The sequence below is a fragment of the Manis javanica genome, chromosome 1 (genome assembly GCF_040802235.1).
Source record: "Manis javanica isolate MJ-LG chromosome 1, MJ_LKY, whole genome shotgun sequence".
NCBI lineage: Eukaryota > Metazoa > Chordata > Mammalia > Pholidota > Manidae > Manis > Manis javanica.
In genome coordinates, this window is record NC_133156.1 from 189,527,258 (window position 1) to 189,545,587 (window position 18,330).

General features: G+C 33.4%; 1 protein-coding gene across 16 annotated transcripts in view; it reads left to right on the forward strand.

Annotated features, from left to right (window-relative positions):
• The window catches only part of WDPCP (WD repeat containing planar cell polarity effector), a 405,181-nt gene that overhangs the window by 78,450 nt on the left and 308,401 nt on the right, over nucleotides 1-18,330 (forward strand). For all 16 annotated transcript variants that reach the window (XR_012121045.1, XM_036996612.2, XM_036996613.2 and 13 more), the window contains exons 2-6: nucleotides 3,576-3,660; nucleotides 9,886-9,933; nucleotides 10,796-10,840; nucleotides 12,388-12,458; nucleotides 12,720-12,779. Coding sequence is in view for 15 of the 16 variants with exons in the window: in XM_036996612.2 (XP_036852507.2) it covers nucleotides 3,600-3,660; nucleotides 9,886-9,933; nucleotides 10,796-10,840; nucleotides 12,388-12,458; nucleotides 12,720-12,779 (285 nt within the window). In the remaining variant the exon portion in view is untranslated. The remainder of the gene's footprint in view (nucleotides 1-3,575; nucleotides 3,661-9,885; nucleotides 9,934-10,795; nucleotides 10,841-12,387; nucleotides 12,459-12,719; nucleotides 12,780-18,330) is intronic.

The window sequence follows — 18,330 nt, forward strand, 5'->3', positions numbered from 1 at the left end:
CACAGGGGTCCTTTGTAAAGTAGAATGTCTCTGTCCCATTTTGTCTCCTACTTTTTAGTGGGAAACCAGAGCAGTGGTGTTTGTACATCAGAGCATTTTGAGAAATAGTTTGTACATACTTCTCAGTCTTCCCATTCTCTTTGGAATCAGACATGAATCCTTTGGGGCTGAGCCGGAAGACATGTTCAGATCATAGACTCCACACTGTATTTTCAGAATTTCCCCTTGCATTCCAAAGGGTCAAGGGTTTTGTACTTGACATTTGTAGCTCTCCACAGACCTCATTTAGCTTGTTCTACCCCAAACTGTAATTTCTGAGAAGTCTAGGACTTTCAAACTTAGTAAAGATGTGGGCAGTGGACCTATTGTTTTTCAAGTTAAAAGTGTTCCTGTCTCTTAGATATAAGCCAATGTGGATTACAAAAAAATCCATACCTCACTCTTTGTTTCTATGGAAAGTTTTGACAAATTCTGTATTATCCAACTGACCGAAACTAAAAAACAGAATTTCAAGTGCAATCACTTTTTCATATGTAAGTAGAGGTATGGCCCTTTTGGTTTCAGCTATTAAATTTTTATCCATGTTTAATCTGCTTGATAAAATCTTTTTATGTAGCTACCAACAGCTAAACTTCAACCTTGTCTTTGTCATAAATTCTAATTATTGGTATTGGAATAAAAAATCGAGGAATCTGAGTTTTATTTTCTAGTATAGTCTAGAAGTTGTGACTTTTAATGTTAACTATCAAAGTATGCACCTGTTTCATCATATCTTTTCTTCTCTATTCCTAGTGAAATATTAACCTGTGTACACGTCCTAGTTCAAAAACTTCTTCATGTGTAAAAACGTCTCCACATAGAGATCCTTTTTCTTCATAAAAACCCCTCTCCTTAGTTTTTATTCATTCATCCACTTATTCTTTCATCTCACCTTGTGAAATTACTATATGTAAGGTGAGAGATATTTAATACTTCTTTTGTTTTTTCCATGTAAATTTGCATAGTGCTGGACATACTAAGTAATAATAATAGCAACAGCAAGAACAACAATAAAGTAATTTAATAAAGGTACTCTTAAAACAGTCCTGAGGTAGGTACTTTATTAAACCCATTTTATAAATTGGGGGACTTAGAAACAAAGAAGTTAAGTAATTTGTCCAACTTAGCTAGCAACCTGAGAAGTTAGAATAAGAAACTAGGCAGTTAGAGTCTAGAATCCACACATTAAGCTTAATAGTGTAAAATAAATATTTATTTAATCCATTAACTGATTTTTTAAGCATTCCAGACCATACCCATCCAAATAAGAAGTGGGTAGTTTACATATTCTAATGCACTATTTTAGTTTTTAAAACAGCATAACTATGAAGTAATATTCCGAAGTAATAAACCTCCTAAAACTGAGAGCAATTAAAAAAATATGATTTTGAAAATATTTTGAGTAATGGCAGCCTCAATAGACTCATTCCCAAAGTGACAACTCTGAAAGATAGTACTTACTTACTACCTTGATGGACAGTGACTGTGAAGGGGTATGTGGGGGGGACTTGGTGAAGGGGAGAGCCTCGTAAACATAATGTCCTTCATGTAATTGTAGATTAAGGATACCAAAAAAGAAGAGAATTGAAAAATTCATAATTAGTTTTTTCCTCTATGCCTGATGATAAGGAACCATGTCCTCTTTCCTAGTAATGCAGTCCACTTGCTCTCCTACCCCATGCCTGTATACAGTGGCAGGTGGCAGCCAGCTGCTGGTTAGAGAAGTGCAGATCTGGGGATTGAAGGGTCCTTTGTTTCATCTCTAATTGTTTAAGGCACCTTAGTAACATGAAGAGAGTAAATTCAGATCAATTTAACATTTTCTATTATTATTATAGCCTGTTTCCTTGCTACCCTTTACAACTTCATTTTTCTATCACTTCCCACCAAGCATCTTGAGCTACTGCCATCTCTGGGACTTGCTGTCCTTTTGCCCAAACTACTGCATACTCTCTCTCTCCCACACCTCTGTATAGCCCAGTACAGTAGAGCACTGTGGTTGCAAGCGACTCTGGATCCAGTCTGCTTAGATTCAAAGCCTACCTCTACTACCCACTGGCTTTGTGACCTCTCTATGCCTCAGTTTCCTTGTTATAGGAATAATGATGGTGCTACTTCAAAGAGTAGCTCTGAGGATTAAATGACCTAATACATACAAAATGCTTAGAACAATGCTGTCACAAGGTAAATACTTGGTATTATCTGTTATCATCATTTAATCTCTGAGGTACTGTTAACATTTCACACCTTCTCTGTAGCTTTCTTAGGGCCCACTGCTCCTAAGCCTGCTTTTTCCCAAGCCCACCAAGGTTTGGGCTCTTCTTTTATGCTGCCACATTGCTCACTCTGCTATTTCAAAAATTAGCACACTGTGTCTCATTAGCTCAACATCCATCTGTTTCTTGATGATTGTAAGTGCATTGAGGTCAGATGGAAAGGTGAGAGAAGGGCCAAAGAAGTCTGTACTATGTCTAAAATGATTTTGGATATCACCCATATGAACATTATGAGAAATATTTTTAGTCACTTCTAATGTTAAAGAAGCTGAGGGTTTTTTCTTCTATCTAAAAGATGTCTTAAAATATTTTTCAAGTTTCTTTTGTTATTCAAAAGTTTATTGGAAAGAGCAATTCTTTTATGATCTCTATAAAGGAAATGCTGATAATCTACTGTACATGTTTCTAATACATCGTGAAGTATACATATAATATAGTATTATATATATTTCCAAGCAGATATTTGAAAGTTATATAAATTCCTTTTAAATACTTGTAAAATGTTGACCTTTTTTCCTGGTTCAGACTGGTTTTCTTCCAGTCAGTCCAAACTTATGAGGTTCTACTTCATAAAAAACATAATAATATTCATCATTAATCCCTGGTATTAAAACTGGGAGGAACAGTAGTATGTACATTTTTTTGTTACTTTTGTTTTTTGTTTTGATGTAATTAGAGTGAATATCTGGATCTCTCATGGCATTCAGATCACCAGACTAATCTGAATGCTAATGTAGTTACACACAGTTTACTTCTAAGTAAATATGTTTCTTGTAATAGTAACTATATACCTTGCAAATTCCACTTTAATTAGCCTGTTTGTATGAGAGATTGTAAATATTTGCTTTGTATATTAAAAATACACAACAAAATGTGTTTATACTTAATAACTACTTAACAGATGTTTCCTTTCCTTAAAAATGTTTTTAAAATGCTTAAATATAAAATTATTCTAAATATACTTAGAGCCTTAAAAATCAGACATATGTTATTGAAAATTCCAATATATATATTCTTCTTACCACATTTCTCAATATGCTGACATACTAAATCTAGGACAAGAAGCTTATTTTTCTTTTTTCCAGAGTTTATTTCTGGATGGTTAACCAAGGATACACTATGGCGTGTTTATTCAAATGAACCGTATCTCAAATATCAGTAGTAGCAAATGATTCTTTCTATTATTTCTAAAGGATCTTGGTTTTATTGGCAATACAAGATAATTAATTGGCATCTCTTTTTAATTATTTTTTTAAACAGGACAGAGATTCCTTCTGCCATCAGATGTCTTTCTGCTTGACTGAATTGCACCTGTGGTCTTTGAAGAATACCTTACACGTTGGGGGTAAATGAGCTCTGGATTCATTTCAGTATTTTTCAAATATAAATAGAACATTATAAATAAGTACTAGCAAAGATTAGACCCTGGATTCTCCAGCTAGAGTTGCATTATTTTCTTTATAATTAATAAAAAGTTGAAAATAATTAAAAAAAATAGAAAATAATTCCTTTTAGTTACTCTGATGAACTTAAATTTTTTCAGCATGAGTTAGAATTTCTTTTGTAAAAATTAAATTTATTGGCCTAATATTTGTTTCCTGTAAGATGCAACATGTTCAACTTTTTTCCTGGGATTGTTCATAATAATTGATTTATATTCATAAATATTTATAGGCTAGTTAATGGAAAAGATGTCTATTTGATATTAAAATATTTCAAACATACAGCTAAGATGTAAAATTAATTATATTCACATTCTTTACATTTCACATTTTCGGAGATGGAGGAGAGTAATAAATATGTTTTAACAATGTTTATTACTATTATAGGATAAAGTAAAAATCATTAGGAAATACGTTTTAAAAAATCTTTTCTTCTTTGATTATTAAAGCAACTCTTGTGTTTAGGAAGACAATTTTATTTATATGCCTTTGAGCATCATTACTAAGAAAATAGTTTACCTTGCACAATACTCTTTGTATGGAATATTTAATTATAGGTGAATATCATTATAATTTCATTGTTTACTTTGCTTAAAATGTGTAAAGATAGAATTTCCAGTTAAACAGGGTAGATTTAACACACATTTGCTTCCTCCCCAAATTCTTCTAAAATGAGAATAAAATAATTAAAGTAGGGAAGGTGTAAACCACAAGGACTAAGACAACAGAAGAGGAGACAATTGCAGTTGCACAAATTTTGGAAGGTGGAAGAGATGGAGGAATTAGCAAAGTTTAAAAATCTGAATATCAAATGTCTACAGAAGAGAATTCCAATGACAGCCAATTTCTGTCTCAAAACTCTGTAAACATACAGCAATTTGAGGAGCTAGAAATGTAGAAGATAAGGATGTGACAACAAAGGGAGTTGAAAATCTGTTCACAAAGTATTGAGGCACTTCTCATACTGTGGAAATATTTAATTAGGGAGGCTCAAAACTTGGGGACACAAGCCTCAGTGGAAGAAGATAAGGGAGACATGCAGAGCTAAAAACAGTCACGAAGTAAAAGCTAACATACTGGGTGAGGGCCTCTTAATTCTGCTTGGTTTTAAGAATGTCACAACCAATTGTAAACTTTCCAAGAAAGAAGAGCTTGAGGGACTGGGGTGACTGACTCCATGCCCCAAGAAGAGATCTGTCTACATTGACCTTTGCAGGCGTTCTCCAGGAAAACAGTGCAGCCCACCAGTTAGCAAGCCCCGTTCATGTACACAGAGCTTCTCATCAGCTTTCTACTTCCTCATTTAGGAATAGGAAGCTTCAGAAAACACTGGAAAGTTATACCAATCTCTTGGAAATTAAAAATCTGTAGCAAAAAAAAAAAAAACTTAGAAGAGAGAAAGAAATTCTCTCAGAAAATAGAAAAAAACATGAACTTATTTTACTGCTGGTGAAAATATAAATTGGTCCAACCACTTTAGGCAATAATTTGGCAAATAGTTGAAGATATAAGTCACCTAATGACCAGTAATTCCACTGCTAGGTATATACCCCAGTGAAAGCTCTGACACTTGTGTACCATGAGACATGTACAAAAATGTTCATAATAGTATTGTTTGTAATGCAGGACACTAGAAACAACTCAAATATCAATCAGTAAGAGAATGGATAAATACATTTATGCAACAGAGGAAATGAATGAATTTCAGCTGCCTGCAACAGCATAGATAAATGTCAGGAATATAACATTGGGCAAAAATAAAAGTAAAAAAGTATGTTACAGAATACATACTGTTTGATTGCCTTTACAGGAAGTTCAATAACAACAGGCAAAATTGAATAATGTATTGTTTCAGGAGACAAATATGTGTGGTAATACTACAAAGAAAATTAGGAGTATATACAAAATTTTAATATAGCTCTGAGAAGGGAGGGAATGGAATGGAAATAGGACAGGGCACACAGGAGCCTTAAAAGGTAATGTTCTTAGATTTGCTGAGGGTTTTTTTATATGTTTTTAATCACACATATATTCATTTGTAGTTTATTCTTTAACATTACATGTAGTCAATTATATTCATTGAATAATTAAAACAATTTTAAAACAAACATGTTACAGCAGTATTTTCAGTATAACACTTTTTTTTTAGTAATAAATATACATATGGAAAAAAACTGAGGAGAGCCAACAAAGTGTTAGTAGTTTCTGTCTCTGAAGAATGGAAATATGGGACATTTAACTTTTTTGTTCTTTTCTTATTTCCCAAATTTTATACAATGACCATATATTATTTTTATAATCAAGAAAACATAACTATGTAGAAAATATGCATAAATATAATAGAAAAAGATGAAATAAATGCTTTGACAAAAGATAAGGATAATAAATAGGAAAGGTAAGACTATTAGAGCCTCAATCTAGGAGCTCTACATTCAACTAAATAATTCCAGGAAAAGCAGCAAGGGGAGGGGAAGAAATTATCAAAGAAATATTACTAGAAATTCTCCTAGAACTAAGAAAATGAGTTTCTAGATGAAAAGGGGCCTTAAGTACTCAATACAATGGAAAAAAGACCTGCATCAATGCACATCACTGTGTAATTTCAGAGCACCAGGAATAAAGACAAAATCCAGAGACCTTATAGCAAAATGGAAAAAAAACACATCACATACAAAGGGTTGGGATTCAGATTGCCCTTGGTCTTTTTAACACCAGTAGTGGAAACTGTGAGGCAAAGGAACGATGGATCATATGGTCATTCTATTTTTTAATTTTTCGAAGAACCTCCATTCTGCTTTCCACAGTGCTTCTCCAATTTACTTTCCCATCAACCATGCACAGAGTTTCTCTTTTCTCAGTATCCTCACCAACACTTGTTATTTGTCTTCTTGATAATAGCCATCATAATTTGAAGTAATTACAGACTTACAGAAAACTTGTCAGCACAGAGAATTATTTTTCTTGAGACATTTCAGAGTAAGTTGCAGACCTGATGCTTCACCACCACCAAATATATTAGGTGTTCAGTTGGCCCTTAAACAGTGAGGGTTGGGATGTAGCCAAAAATCCTTGTATAACTTTTGACTCCCCTAAAACTAAACTAATAGCCTACTGTTGATCAGAAGCCTTATTGATAAAATATAAACAGCTGATTAACACATAATTTGTATGTTACATATATTATATTCTGTATTCCTATAATGAAAAAAGCTAGAGAAAAGGTTTTTTCAGATTGTTATAAATCTCCAAAAATTTTTCTAATTTATTTATTGAAAAAAAGCTGCATCTAAGTGGATCTCTGCAGTTCAAACCTGTGTTTTTCAAAGGTCAGCTATATTTCCTACAAGGATGTTGTCCCAGATCACCACTATATAACCATTAAGATCAGGAAATTAACAGTGATAATAGTAGTACCACTTGTCCCACCACTGTCCTTATTTTAGCAAAGGAGTCTTGTTCAGAATCACATGTTGCATTTACTGCTCATGTGTCTTTAGTCTCTTTCATTCTGGAACAAATCTTTCATCCTTTTAATTTTTATTTATTTTTTAAAACTTTTGTGACCTTAACACTTGAAGATTTTACACCAGTTATTTGTAGGATAAATTTGGATATGCTTGACATTTCCTCACAATTGGTTTCATGCATGTTTGGTGGAAACATCCCAGAAGTGATGCTGTGTTCTCAATGCATCCTATTGTGTGGTGCACAATTTCAATTTGTGCCTTTGCTGATGATATTCCTGGTTATTTGATTAAGGTGGTATCAGTGAAGCTCCTCCCCTGCAAACTTACTTTCTTCTTTGAAATTAATTAATATTATTTTTTAAGGAGGTATTTGAAATTGTATATATATCCTGTTCCTCAGTAAGCTTTAAATATATTTTTATTCATTTTATTTCTATGGACTCAGGTTTCCCATTTTATTCAATTTTTTAAATCCATTACTATCATTATTTATTTTGACATTTAAATTGTTTGCAATGTGGCCAGTGAAACATCTTTCAACCTGGCTACTATGTCTTTGTGACATGTCCCATCAATATTTAAGCATTTCCATTCTTTTTGGCACAGCAGTCTTCCAGGTTCTTATTATATTTTTGCTTCCCCAGACCTGGAATCAGCTGCTTCTCAAAGGAGGTTCGTTCATTTTAGGAAAGAATGGTATCTAGAAGCCAAGGTGTGCTTTAGGTGTGCTCATTACTTTTGGTAAAGCATTGCTTCCAGGCTTTTTCAGTGGGCAGAGCTTTAGGAAATGTGTGTCTATATGTATCTATGCATGTATACAGACATATTTGCATCCACATTCATTTCTGTATTTATCTGTATGTATTGAAAATCATGAGTTTACACTGATACCTCTACTTCCAGTCTAATACCATAGGTCTTGTTCTATTTCTTCCTCTCTATATTTGTACTCTATATTTGTACTTTTCTCAGACAATGGGAAAGATGCAGCTCCCATATCTTTATTTACTTACCTAATCAGTCACCCTGTATACAATCAGTCTCTTGTCTCTGGCCAGTCCTTCCCTGCTTGGGAGCCCTTCCCACTTCATGCACATTCTGAAACTCCGTATGTGGATGTCCTCCTCATCTTGTTGAGCCTCTAACACTCCACACCAGGGCATTGCCCCATGTGAATGTCCTTGTCACCCTGGTAAGGTTCTGACACACCACCAGACCAACTCTTTGCCAGGACACCTTCCTCATTCAGTGTAGGCTCTGACACCCTGTGTGGGCTAGGTCTCCTTAGGTAGGTACCCTCCTCATCCTGCTTGGGTTTTGACAGCCCACTCTAGGTCAAATGCAGCAGGTCAGAGTTGTGCATAGAATTTAGGGCTACTTATGATCTTTCTGGTTCTATTTTAGAGATGTACATACTTGGAGGCATAGAATGATAGACTATTATAATAGAGGATGTTGCCTGTATAAATAATGCCTATAGTTTTGGACCAAAAAAAACTACATTGAAGTATAAATATGTATTGAAAAATGTAAGTACTATAAAGGTATATTTTAAGCTATCAAAAAGTGGACACACCCATAAAATTGTCACCCAGGTTAGGGAATAAAATATTATCAATACCTTAAGAGCCCTACTCATGACCTTTCCCAGTCACTCTTTATTTGATATTTTTCAATCTGACTACTACATCCTTAAAATTATATGTCCAAATCAGCAGCATGATGAATAAAATGGAGCTTCAATAAGTATACAGGGTTGACTATTTTGAAAAGCTATATTTCAACAGTTTATTGTAGCTGTAATATATATATTTTTAAGTTTCATCTTTCAGTTTGAGAAATTTCCGAGCACTCAGTCACTAGAGGGCAGTCTGTACTGCATCCACTTTTTTAGAGACAGTTGTATCCTTTTGTTAGTAACTAGAATTATTTTGCATGGAAGGAAACAAATGTTACTTCAAAGAAAGAAATATTTCACTATTCACATATAGGAAGAAAATGGACACAATTATTTTGTTCTACTGTGACTACATTGCAAGAACAGATTTCTTGGTTGAATCACTCTCAGCATCTAGAAGCCTAGTTTTGCTTTTGTAGCCCCAGCAGAGCATCTGAATTTGAAAGGGTTTGGAAGGTTTTTTTAATCTAAGCAAGCTTCAGATAATTTATCCATACTTTCCTGTAATCTTCTCCTTCTTTCCTGCATATTTCTTCAAAACACCATACTAGACTGGAGCTAAATCAGAGAAAAGAAAGCTACAGCTCAGAATCCAACATTAGGGCATTTTCTTCCATCCACTAATTTCATTTGGCATTGCTTAGTGGCAGTTCCTTCTGGTAACACCCTGTGAGAAATATTAGAGGAAGTGTGAAACAGAAAAGTTGGTCTTCCTTGATTTCAGTTATTTACTACTCCTTTCCTCATGCCGTTCTAGTTTTGTATAAATCTTTTCTTAATTAGATTGATAAACTTTACAGTTCCTGCATGTCCCTAAAATAGATGAACTCATATTCTGACACTTTTGAATCATTTTATTTCTAGTAACATAGAGAGATTCAGTACTCCTCCCTGCCCTCCTCTCTCCCTAATCATATAGAATAGTTTGGCTTCTTTTCCAGAACTTTTTACTATAATCTAATGTTATTTCTTCCTTTCTATAGATAGAGACATCGGGATCTACCAGTATTATGACAAGAAAGATCCACCAGGTAAAGTATCTATTCTATCAGCTAATTTTTTTAAACTAAATATTCCAAGCTGTAAAATACAGACCATTAAAAACTGTTTCTATGAGCATTAGATAAATCCTAGAATTAAATAAAAGTCACTTCAGCTCTTAAGCTCTTTAGAAAAATGCTAAGGTTGATGTCTATTCTATATAAAATAAAGCAAAAATGAGAAAAAGCTGTAGGAGAACATGAAAATTTTCATTTTACCTCTGGTCAGACTGCTAACTGGACAGTCTTACTCACGTTTATTTATCAGTGTCCCAGTAGAGGGCATTGTTAATGCATGGGTCCCACTGATGCTGGCCTCCTGGATCTTCACCTGATATCTGAAATAGGCATTTCTGAGTGAATGATCAATTTTCTTTATCTGATTAATCCTGTTAATCTCAGAAGTTTCATGATGGGCCAAAAGGTCTTTCTAGCTAGAGTTACTTCCTGTTTTGGTGTATGTTGAAGTGGGGCTTGTGTGGGCATCCTGTGTGCTTAGCTCCGTAGTTAATAGGCTGGCTTCATGGTTCTGATGACAGACTGAAGCAGCTTCTGTTCTGGGCTCGGTTGGAGTTCCCTTCCCTATCTGATGAGATTGCAGGCTCAGGATATTGGCCCACCTGTTGTGCTATGTAAGCCTTTTCACTACAAATTTAGGAAATACCCCTATGAAATGAAAACATCCAAATGTTGGCATTTTTTTCAATTGCCTTTAAAAAAATTTAGTATAATTTATTAATCTCAGTAGTGTGTGTGATAATACCTTATATATGTGCATATAGAACTACAAAGTATGATGATGAAAATAATTTCTAATTCTTTTATTCTTTCCCTTTCTTTTCTGCCACATCAGTGACAGAACATGGTGACTTAGAAGAAAAGCAGAAGTTGGCAGAGTGTGAGCTTACTTTATATTTTTTGGCAATTATTATAAAACTGAAATTTTAATATCCCTGAAGATTCAGGTTTAAAAAGTATTTTAATTGTTCTGCACAAATATGAAATCTCATTCTTTACAAATTCCTTATAATTATAAATTCTTATTTAGGTGCATAAACATGGATTTGTTAGGCATTCCTAATTTAAGCCATTGAAATCTCTATTGAATTTTTATAAGATATATGCTTATGTAAACATAAACTTTCTTAATGAACCATTATTTAAATTATTTAATGTATTTAAAGTAAATGTATCAGCTTAACTTCTGATAATATTATTCATACTATGCCTAAGTTATTAATATGTTTTACTCACTTTAAGCACATAAAACTTGTAATGACTGGTATTAGCATTTTATTCTGTCTAGTCTTTTCTGTTCTCACATGTATAAATATGTTACATATAAAATATGGCTACTGTGTAATAAAGTTTTAATGACTTAAAATTAAATATAATTTAACTTTTATCTGGAATATAGGTGGAACTGAAAATTCTGCGTGTTCTTATTTTAAATGGTCACGCTGACGTTTACTTTTAAAAGTACTGTATTAGTAGGTGCAACATAGATTTAAAAATTTGCACATATGCTGTATACATAAATTATGTTTCTAGAATGAAATTAATTTGCTGAAATAAGACATATAGCAGTTCTATAAAATTTATATGTCTATATGTATCATGTTTTATATGTGTACACACACAAAACACACATACACATATACACAACTCTTATTTAGAATTATTAGAACTCAGAGATGAATTAATTTTTATGATGAAATAATTATAATGAATTTAACATTTTATGAATTCTTTTAAGCAGAACTATTTTTAGTTTCTCTTAGGCTAACACTGAAAGTCTACTAAATAATTTTATCTTTTAATTAAATGTCTTTAAAACGAAAACTGATCATTATTGAATTGTGCTATAGATTTTAAAGAAGATTATTTTAAATAAAAAATAGCACTATTAGGGTTTAAATCTAGTTTGTTAAGATATGGATTTTCCTCAACTCTTAGTTTTAGTATGTGATGATTTGATGCTTAATTTTAAATTCATATTCTGTGTATGTTTTTTTTTTATGTATTTTCTTTCCTCACTAGACTCATTTACTTATAGGAATTTTCAAGTCTAAGAGGGCTAGTTGCAGATTTAGGATTTCTTTTGGACTAAATGTTTAATTTTCTATATGAAAAGTTATTTCTGTGGTAAAGAGTAGGTCATTTAACGTTAGGTACTAGATTCTCAGGTTTAGGAAACTTTCCCAGGGATTCTCTGAGCTTTGTTGGTTGTCATCATAAAATTATGATCAGGGAGACTGTTTTGTGGTAGAAATTCTGTTCCTATGACACAGCCTTTCAAAAGGCTGTCATTTGATGATGGATATGAAGTCCACTTCCTCTCAATTAAGGAGGTGTTTTATTTTAATCTTCCTAAGGCACACAGCTAAGCAGAATTTCCTTTTAAAATCACGTTTAACTAACTGTAGCACATGTTTTATTTGCCAGCACGAGATTATCCATGGATACTCAAAAACAGACGCCCAGAAAAACTTCGAGACTCACTCAAGGAGTTGGAGGTATCTTTCCAAAAGTTTCAAAAATGGCAACAAACAAATCTGTTTTAAAACTTCTTTCAACAGCTTTAATTTTCATAAGGATCAATTCTCCTGGTGATGATAGCTTTGCTTTTGTCCATCGAGGAGTTCCAAAACAGTTGCATCTTTGTGTGGCATGCTGATTTTTTTCTTTTCTTTTTTTGCTTGCAAATCTGAAGCACTTTAACTGATAACAACAATGGGTATAGCCAACTGCACTCTCTCTTTTTCTGTTTCCTTCAGGAGCTGATGCAAAACAGTCAGTGTGTGCTGAGCAAATGGAAGAACAAATATGTCTGTCAGGTAAAATGGTTTGACATGCTTTTGCAGTGTTTAACTAATGGAGCTGAAAACTATGCAGTAATTGGTATTCTTGTGTTATGATAGGTAATGGACAAAAACTGGGAGTGGATATCTCATAGTTTGAATTCTAGTCATTCTAGAACTAACATTAGACAGATTGACACAGGCCACCAGGATACCTTATTAATCAGTATCGTGCTCACACACTATAAGCACTTATAAAAATCCTTTCAGATGATTATTCTTTGTTTGGATTTGTCTGAATGTTGTATTAGGTATTTACCTCCATAGATTTAATCATATTTTTGAATGGAGATAAAACTTTGGGACAAAAGGTTTTTTGGCATACCACTCTAGGAAACATTTGTGAATACTATGCTTATAGAAATCAACAAATATATTAAAGTTAGACTTAACATAACAAGATATGTGCTCTTACATTTTGAACCCTCTAAGCTGCTGTTTAAATATCATAGCCACTAATCACCTATGGCTATTGAAATGTAAATTTAAACTAATCAAAATTAAGCAAAATGAAAAATTCAGTTCCTCAGTTGTATTACCTACATTTTAAGGGCTCAGTAGACACATGTTATCATGTGGACAGTATAGATACAGACCAATATAGATGTTATTTCCATAATAGAATGTTCTGTTGGACAGCACTATTATGGCCTAGACAATGTGAGCTACATGTTGAGTGGATCTAGATTCAGGTCATAACCAGGACAAAATAATTAGCATCCACTAGTCACAAAATAATGGACTGATGCTTCAGCTTTGGTGATAGGCTTAAAAAAATACTGTTTGCCTAGGAAAATTTTACTTGCTTATGATCAAAAGAATTATTAGTCATATACTACTCATACATGTATTTAAAGTTACATCAGTACTATTAATAATTATAGCCATTTTATGGACTTGAGTATCCTGTATTAATTGAAATTCTTACTTGTTTATAATGTGATTTATTTTAGATCTAACTACTTTTGTTTTAAGTTTAAGCCTATAGCTCTATCTGTAAATTTACAGTACCACATTTGTAGTAATTCTGAACATTTCTTAATCTACTATTTGAATATAGGCTATCATTTAATGGCCTCTAGTTTTTTCTCACTTTTTATTTAAACTAGTCTACCTTTACTCATGAAAGTTACTGTTTAGTTACCTCCTCAGCTGGCATAAATTATTACTTTCCAGAGACTGTTTACAAGGTTGAAATAGTATTTTTAGAACCACAGTACTTCTTAAATGCAACTGAGGATATAATTCAAAAGGATGGAATTATTTAAAAATTCATTTCTTTTCATAAAAGTTCTAATCAAACTTTAAAACTGAAATACAAAATAAGCTCTAGAAATTTTAAACTTAGTGTAACTAAAATTGTACTTCTCAGTGCCATTACTCACCTTAAAAGCAGGCCCCAAATTATTTGACTGGAGGGCAAGCCTACTACCAATAGTAAGAGGTGTGTCTCATGGCCTCCACCCTTACCATTGCACAGGGTAAGTTGGAACATGTCAAGCATCTTAAAATATGCCGTGGAACATCCCAATAAACAATCCTTTTTAAATAGACGATTGCATTTTAAGTCAATAAGCAAGTTTATGTATGTATGTGTGTGTGCTGGGGGTGAGGGAAGTATGGGGAAGGATACCCATCACTATTGAATCAATTCAACTGAGAAAAGGAATTTTCATGGTAGAATATATTTAAAATTACTTTTGTAATTTACAGCAACTTGAGAGCCCTGTTGTAGGCTGTCAATCCTGTTAGGCTTTGTACCAATGAATCGCTTTTAACATTTCCAGTGGAACTTATCTTTCTTTAATTTTGTCATATTTTGTGCTTTATTTCTCTGATTAATAAGATATTCCTAAAATAGAACTTATGCTTCCACTTTATTCTTGAGATGATATAGTTTAATAAGATAACTTGACCTCCGTCCTGCCCACAGGTCCAAGTTAGTCCCTACATTTTTAGGGCCCATGAGAGACCCAATGTTATCTATCCACTTCCTCAGTTTCTAGGTAGGACTGTTAACTAAGTCTTCTAAAACTATGCGTGTATGTGTGTGATTACTTAAGATCTCTAATGTCACAGTAAATTTAGAGATTGGTGCTCAAGCTAAATTTTTATAAGTATCACCTTAACCCTTTGCTAGTTGTAAACTAAGTGAAGCACCTCTACAAGCTCCCTGAAGGTCCACCTTTTGTGCATCATCCAATGTAATGGCCCCAAAGATAATATGTACTTAAATCTCTATTAGTAATTTTTTCCATATATTTAGCACTTAAATGACACCAGTTGACCACAACATAATGTTCTCTAACTTTTAGACAAGGAGTGAAAAAAGTTCCTCAGTATCTTGCTACTAATATAGCTGGATTCTCAGTCTTTGACTATGGTCACTTCTCAACTAATGTTATCTTCCCTCCACACTTCCGCCCCCTCCACCCACCCCTGCCCCCTGCAGTGGCAGATTTAGGATTTATGGAATTTATCTTGGTGTCTTCTTTTTAAGGGATTCTTATTTCCTCCAAAGATCCAATTATTTAGAAATCAGCAAGGCAACTATAACAACATAAAGAATTTCAAAAATCGCAGTTGAGCTTGGATTTTTCCCTCTTTTGAATAATGAGGTTTTATAGGTTATCATCATTACCAAAGCTTAGTTTTTATTGTTGGTTCAATGACCTGTAAGTTGTATCATTTTAAAAATAATTCCCTCCACTTGTAAATTCTGACCAGTTTGTGAATCAAGATTTACCTGTCCATAATAGTCTATGTGAAAATTGTCTTTTGAAGTTGACTTTTCAGACTATGCCGTTTCCTAGTTTGAAATGCATTAAAACTGTGAGATGTAACTTAGAGGTTTAATTTTACTAGCCATCAAATATATTTCCCATTTTTTTATCTCTTAAAATCATTTCATCTCATCATGAGAAAGTGTTTAGTAATTTCCTACTTTGAATTTCATTGTATTATTTTTTAAATTAAGGTATCATTGATAGGCAATTTTATGAAGGTTTCACATGAGTAACATTGTGGTTTCAGCATTCACCCATATCAAGTCCCTCCTCATTGCAATCACTGTCCATCAGTATAGTAAGATGCTATAGAGTCATTAACTCTGTTTTCTCTGTGCTATACAGCCTTCCCTTTGAGCCCCCCTACATTATATGTGCTAATTGTAATGCCCCTTAATCCCCTTCACCCTCCCTCCCCATCCACCCTTCCCAGCCCCTTCCATTTGGTAACCCCTAGACCCTTCTTGGAGTGTGTGAGTCTGCTGCTGTTTTGTTCCTTCAGTTTTTGCTTTGTTCTTATACTCCACAATGAGTGAAATCATTTGGTACTTGTTTTTCTTCACTTGACTTATATCACTGAGCATAATACCCTCTAGATCCATCTATGTTGTTGCAAATGGTAGGATTTGTTTTCTTCTTATAGCTGAATAATATTCCATTTTGTATATGTACACCTCTTCTTTATCCACTCATCTACTGATGGACATGTCTTGGCTATTGTATATAGTGCTGCGATAAACATAGGGGTGCATATGTCTTTTCGAATTAGGGACCTTGTTTTCTTTGGGTAAATTCCTAAGAGTGGAATTACTTGGTCAAATGATATTTCTATCTTTAGTTTTTTGAGGTATCTCCATATTGCTTTCACAATGGTTGAACTAATTTACATTCCCACCAACAGTGTAGGAGGGTTCCCCTTTCTCCACATCCTTGCCAGCATTTGTTGTTCCTTGTCTTTTGGATGTTGGCCATCCTAACTGGTGTGAGGTGGTATCTCATTGAGGTTTTAATTTGGGTGTCCCTGATAATTAGCAATGTGGAGCATCTTTTCATGTGTCTGTTGGCCACCTAAATTTCTTCTTTGGAGAAGTGTCTCTTCAGATCTTCCACCCATTCCTGCTTTGAATTTCTTAAACCGTTTTTCAACCATTATACAATAGTTTTATAACACTGCTTATTTTACAAAGGGAGTAATAGTTTCAGCATTAAGACACTATTAAATTGTGCACCAGCCTGGTGGAATTTTAAAATTCCTTAAATTATTGTGCTAACCTGTTTGCAGGTTATTGTAAAACTAGTTCAAAACACCATAGTATCATTGAGATTGATATAATTTCACATTTTTATTTTTTATTAGATTATTTGAAGCTTATTTATACTTTCAACTATAAAAGTATATGGTATAGTTAGTGGTATTTTGATTTTTTCTATAACAATTCCACATACACATGTACAATGTTAAAACTTCAAGAAAAGAGTTTCCTTTTTTAATTTTTGTAATGAATTACTTGACAGGTTATGTAAAAATATAAATTCCTTTCCAAGTCTATCACAAATAAATTGTATCTTACGGAGCTCATTTTATCACAATTTCCTCAGTTGTAGAATGGATAGCATCACTATCTGATCTTTCATCAAATTATGTGAAGTCAATTTGATTGCCTCATAAAATAATAATTAACAAACCATGGTTTTAAGTTACAACTATTAGTTATAGCATGTTATTTATACAAAGCCCATCACACAGTATTGGATTTCCACCATTGTGGGAGGCACTAGGAAGTGTAAGGTGTGGAGCCAAGTCCCAGCATAACTTAGTTAAGAAAAATAGACACATGAAATTACTAGGACACTAATAAGTGCTAAGTATGACACTGATAAAAAGATAGTAAGACTTTAGAGAAAGCATAGACATTAACCTGGCAGTGGCATGTAGGGTAAAATATGAACCAGATACAGTTTATATAAAGGACAAATAAGATGGAATAATTATTTTCTAGAAACATCAAACCAGAGCATTTCTGTTCTTGAAGTTGCTAAACACAGTACTGAGTAAAAGGGAGGTTGTTAGACTGAATATAAGGGGATTAATTGAATGTGTGCACCTGGAAAAGTGTGCTATTCCCCAGCTCTTTACCCCTTCAACAGCTAGGCTTATGTTTCTATGTAACTTAGAGGACAGTTCTCCGAAAAAATATATTATTCCTCCCAGAGCAAAGCCTATATATATTTGGTAGTTGCCTTTGAAAAGGTAGTTGTGCCAACCAATCTCCTTACAGTGAAGCCCAAATGAAGCCTGGTAATGCATATCAAGCTTCCATTCAATTTTTAAGAGACTTACTTTTAAATATAACAGAGAATCAGAGATCACAATACTTTCAAGGAAGTTTTCCATCTGTAAACTTGAAATCTGTGAGTATGAGGCAAAACAAACAGAAAATAAAAAGAATCAAGAACAATACAATAAGTGGAACTAAATTCAGGGAATTAAAATTAATCCCCACAGAGAAATAGAGAAATAAGAGGAGCTGTTACAACCCTGAAATAAGAATAAGATGCTATTTTTTAAAGAAAGGAATACTCAGGAAAAAGGAAAGGACCTCATAATATTTAAAAATTTATACCATAAATAGAAAAATTAATAGAAGAATTGAAAGGTAAAGTTGCCCTATGATGCAGGGCAGAAGGACAAAAGGACATAGTGATGAACAATAGGTAACAGAAGATAAGATAATTATGGT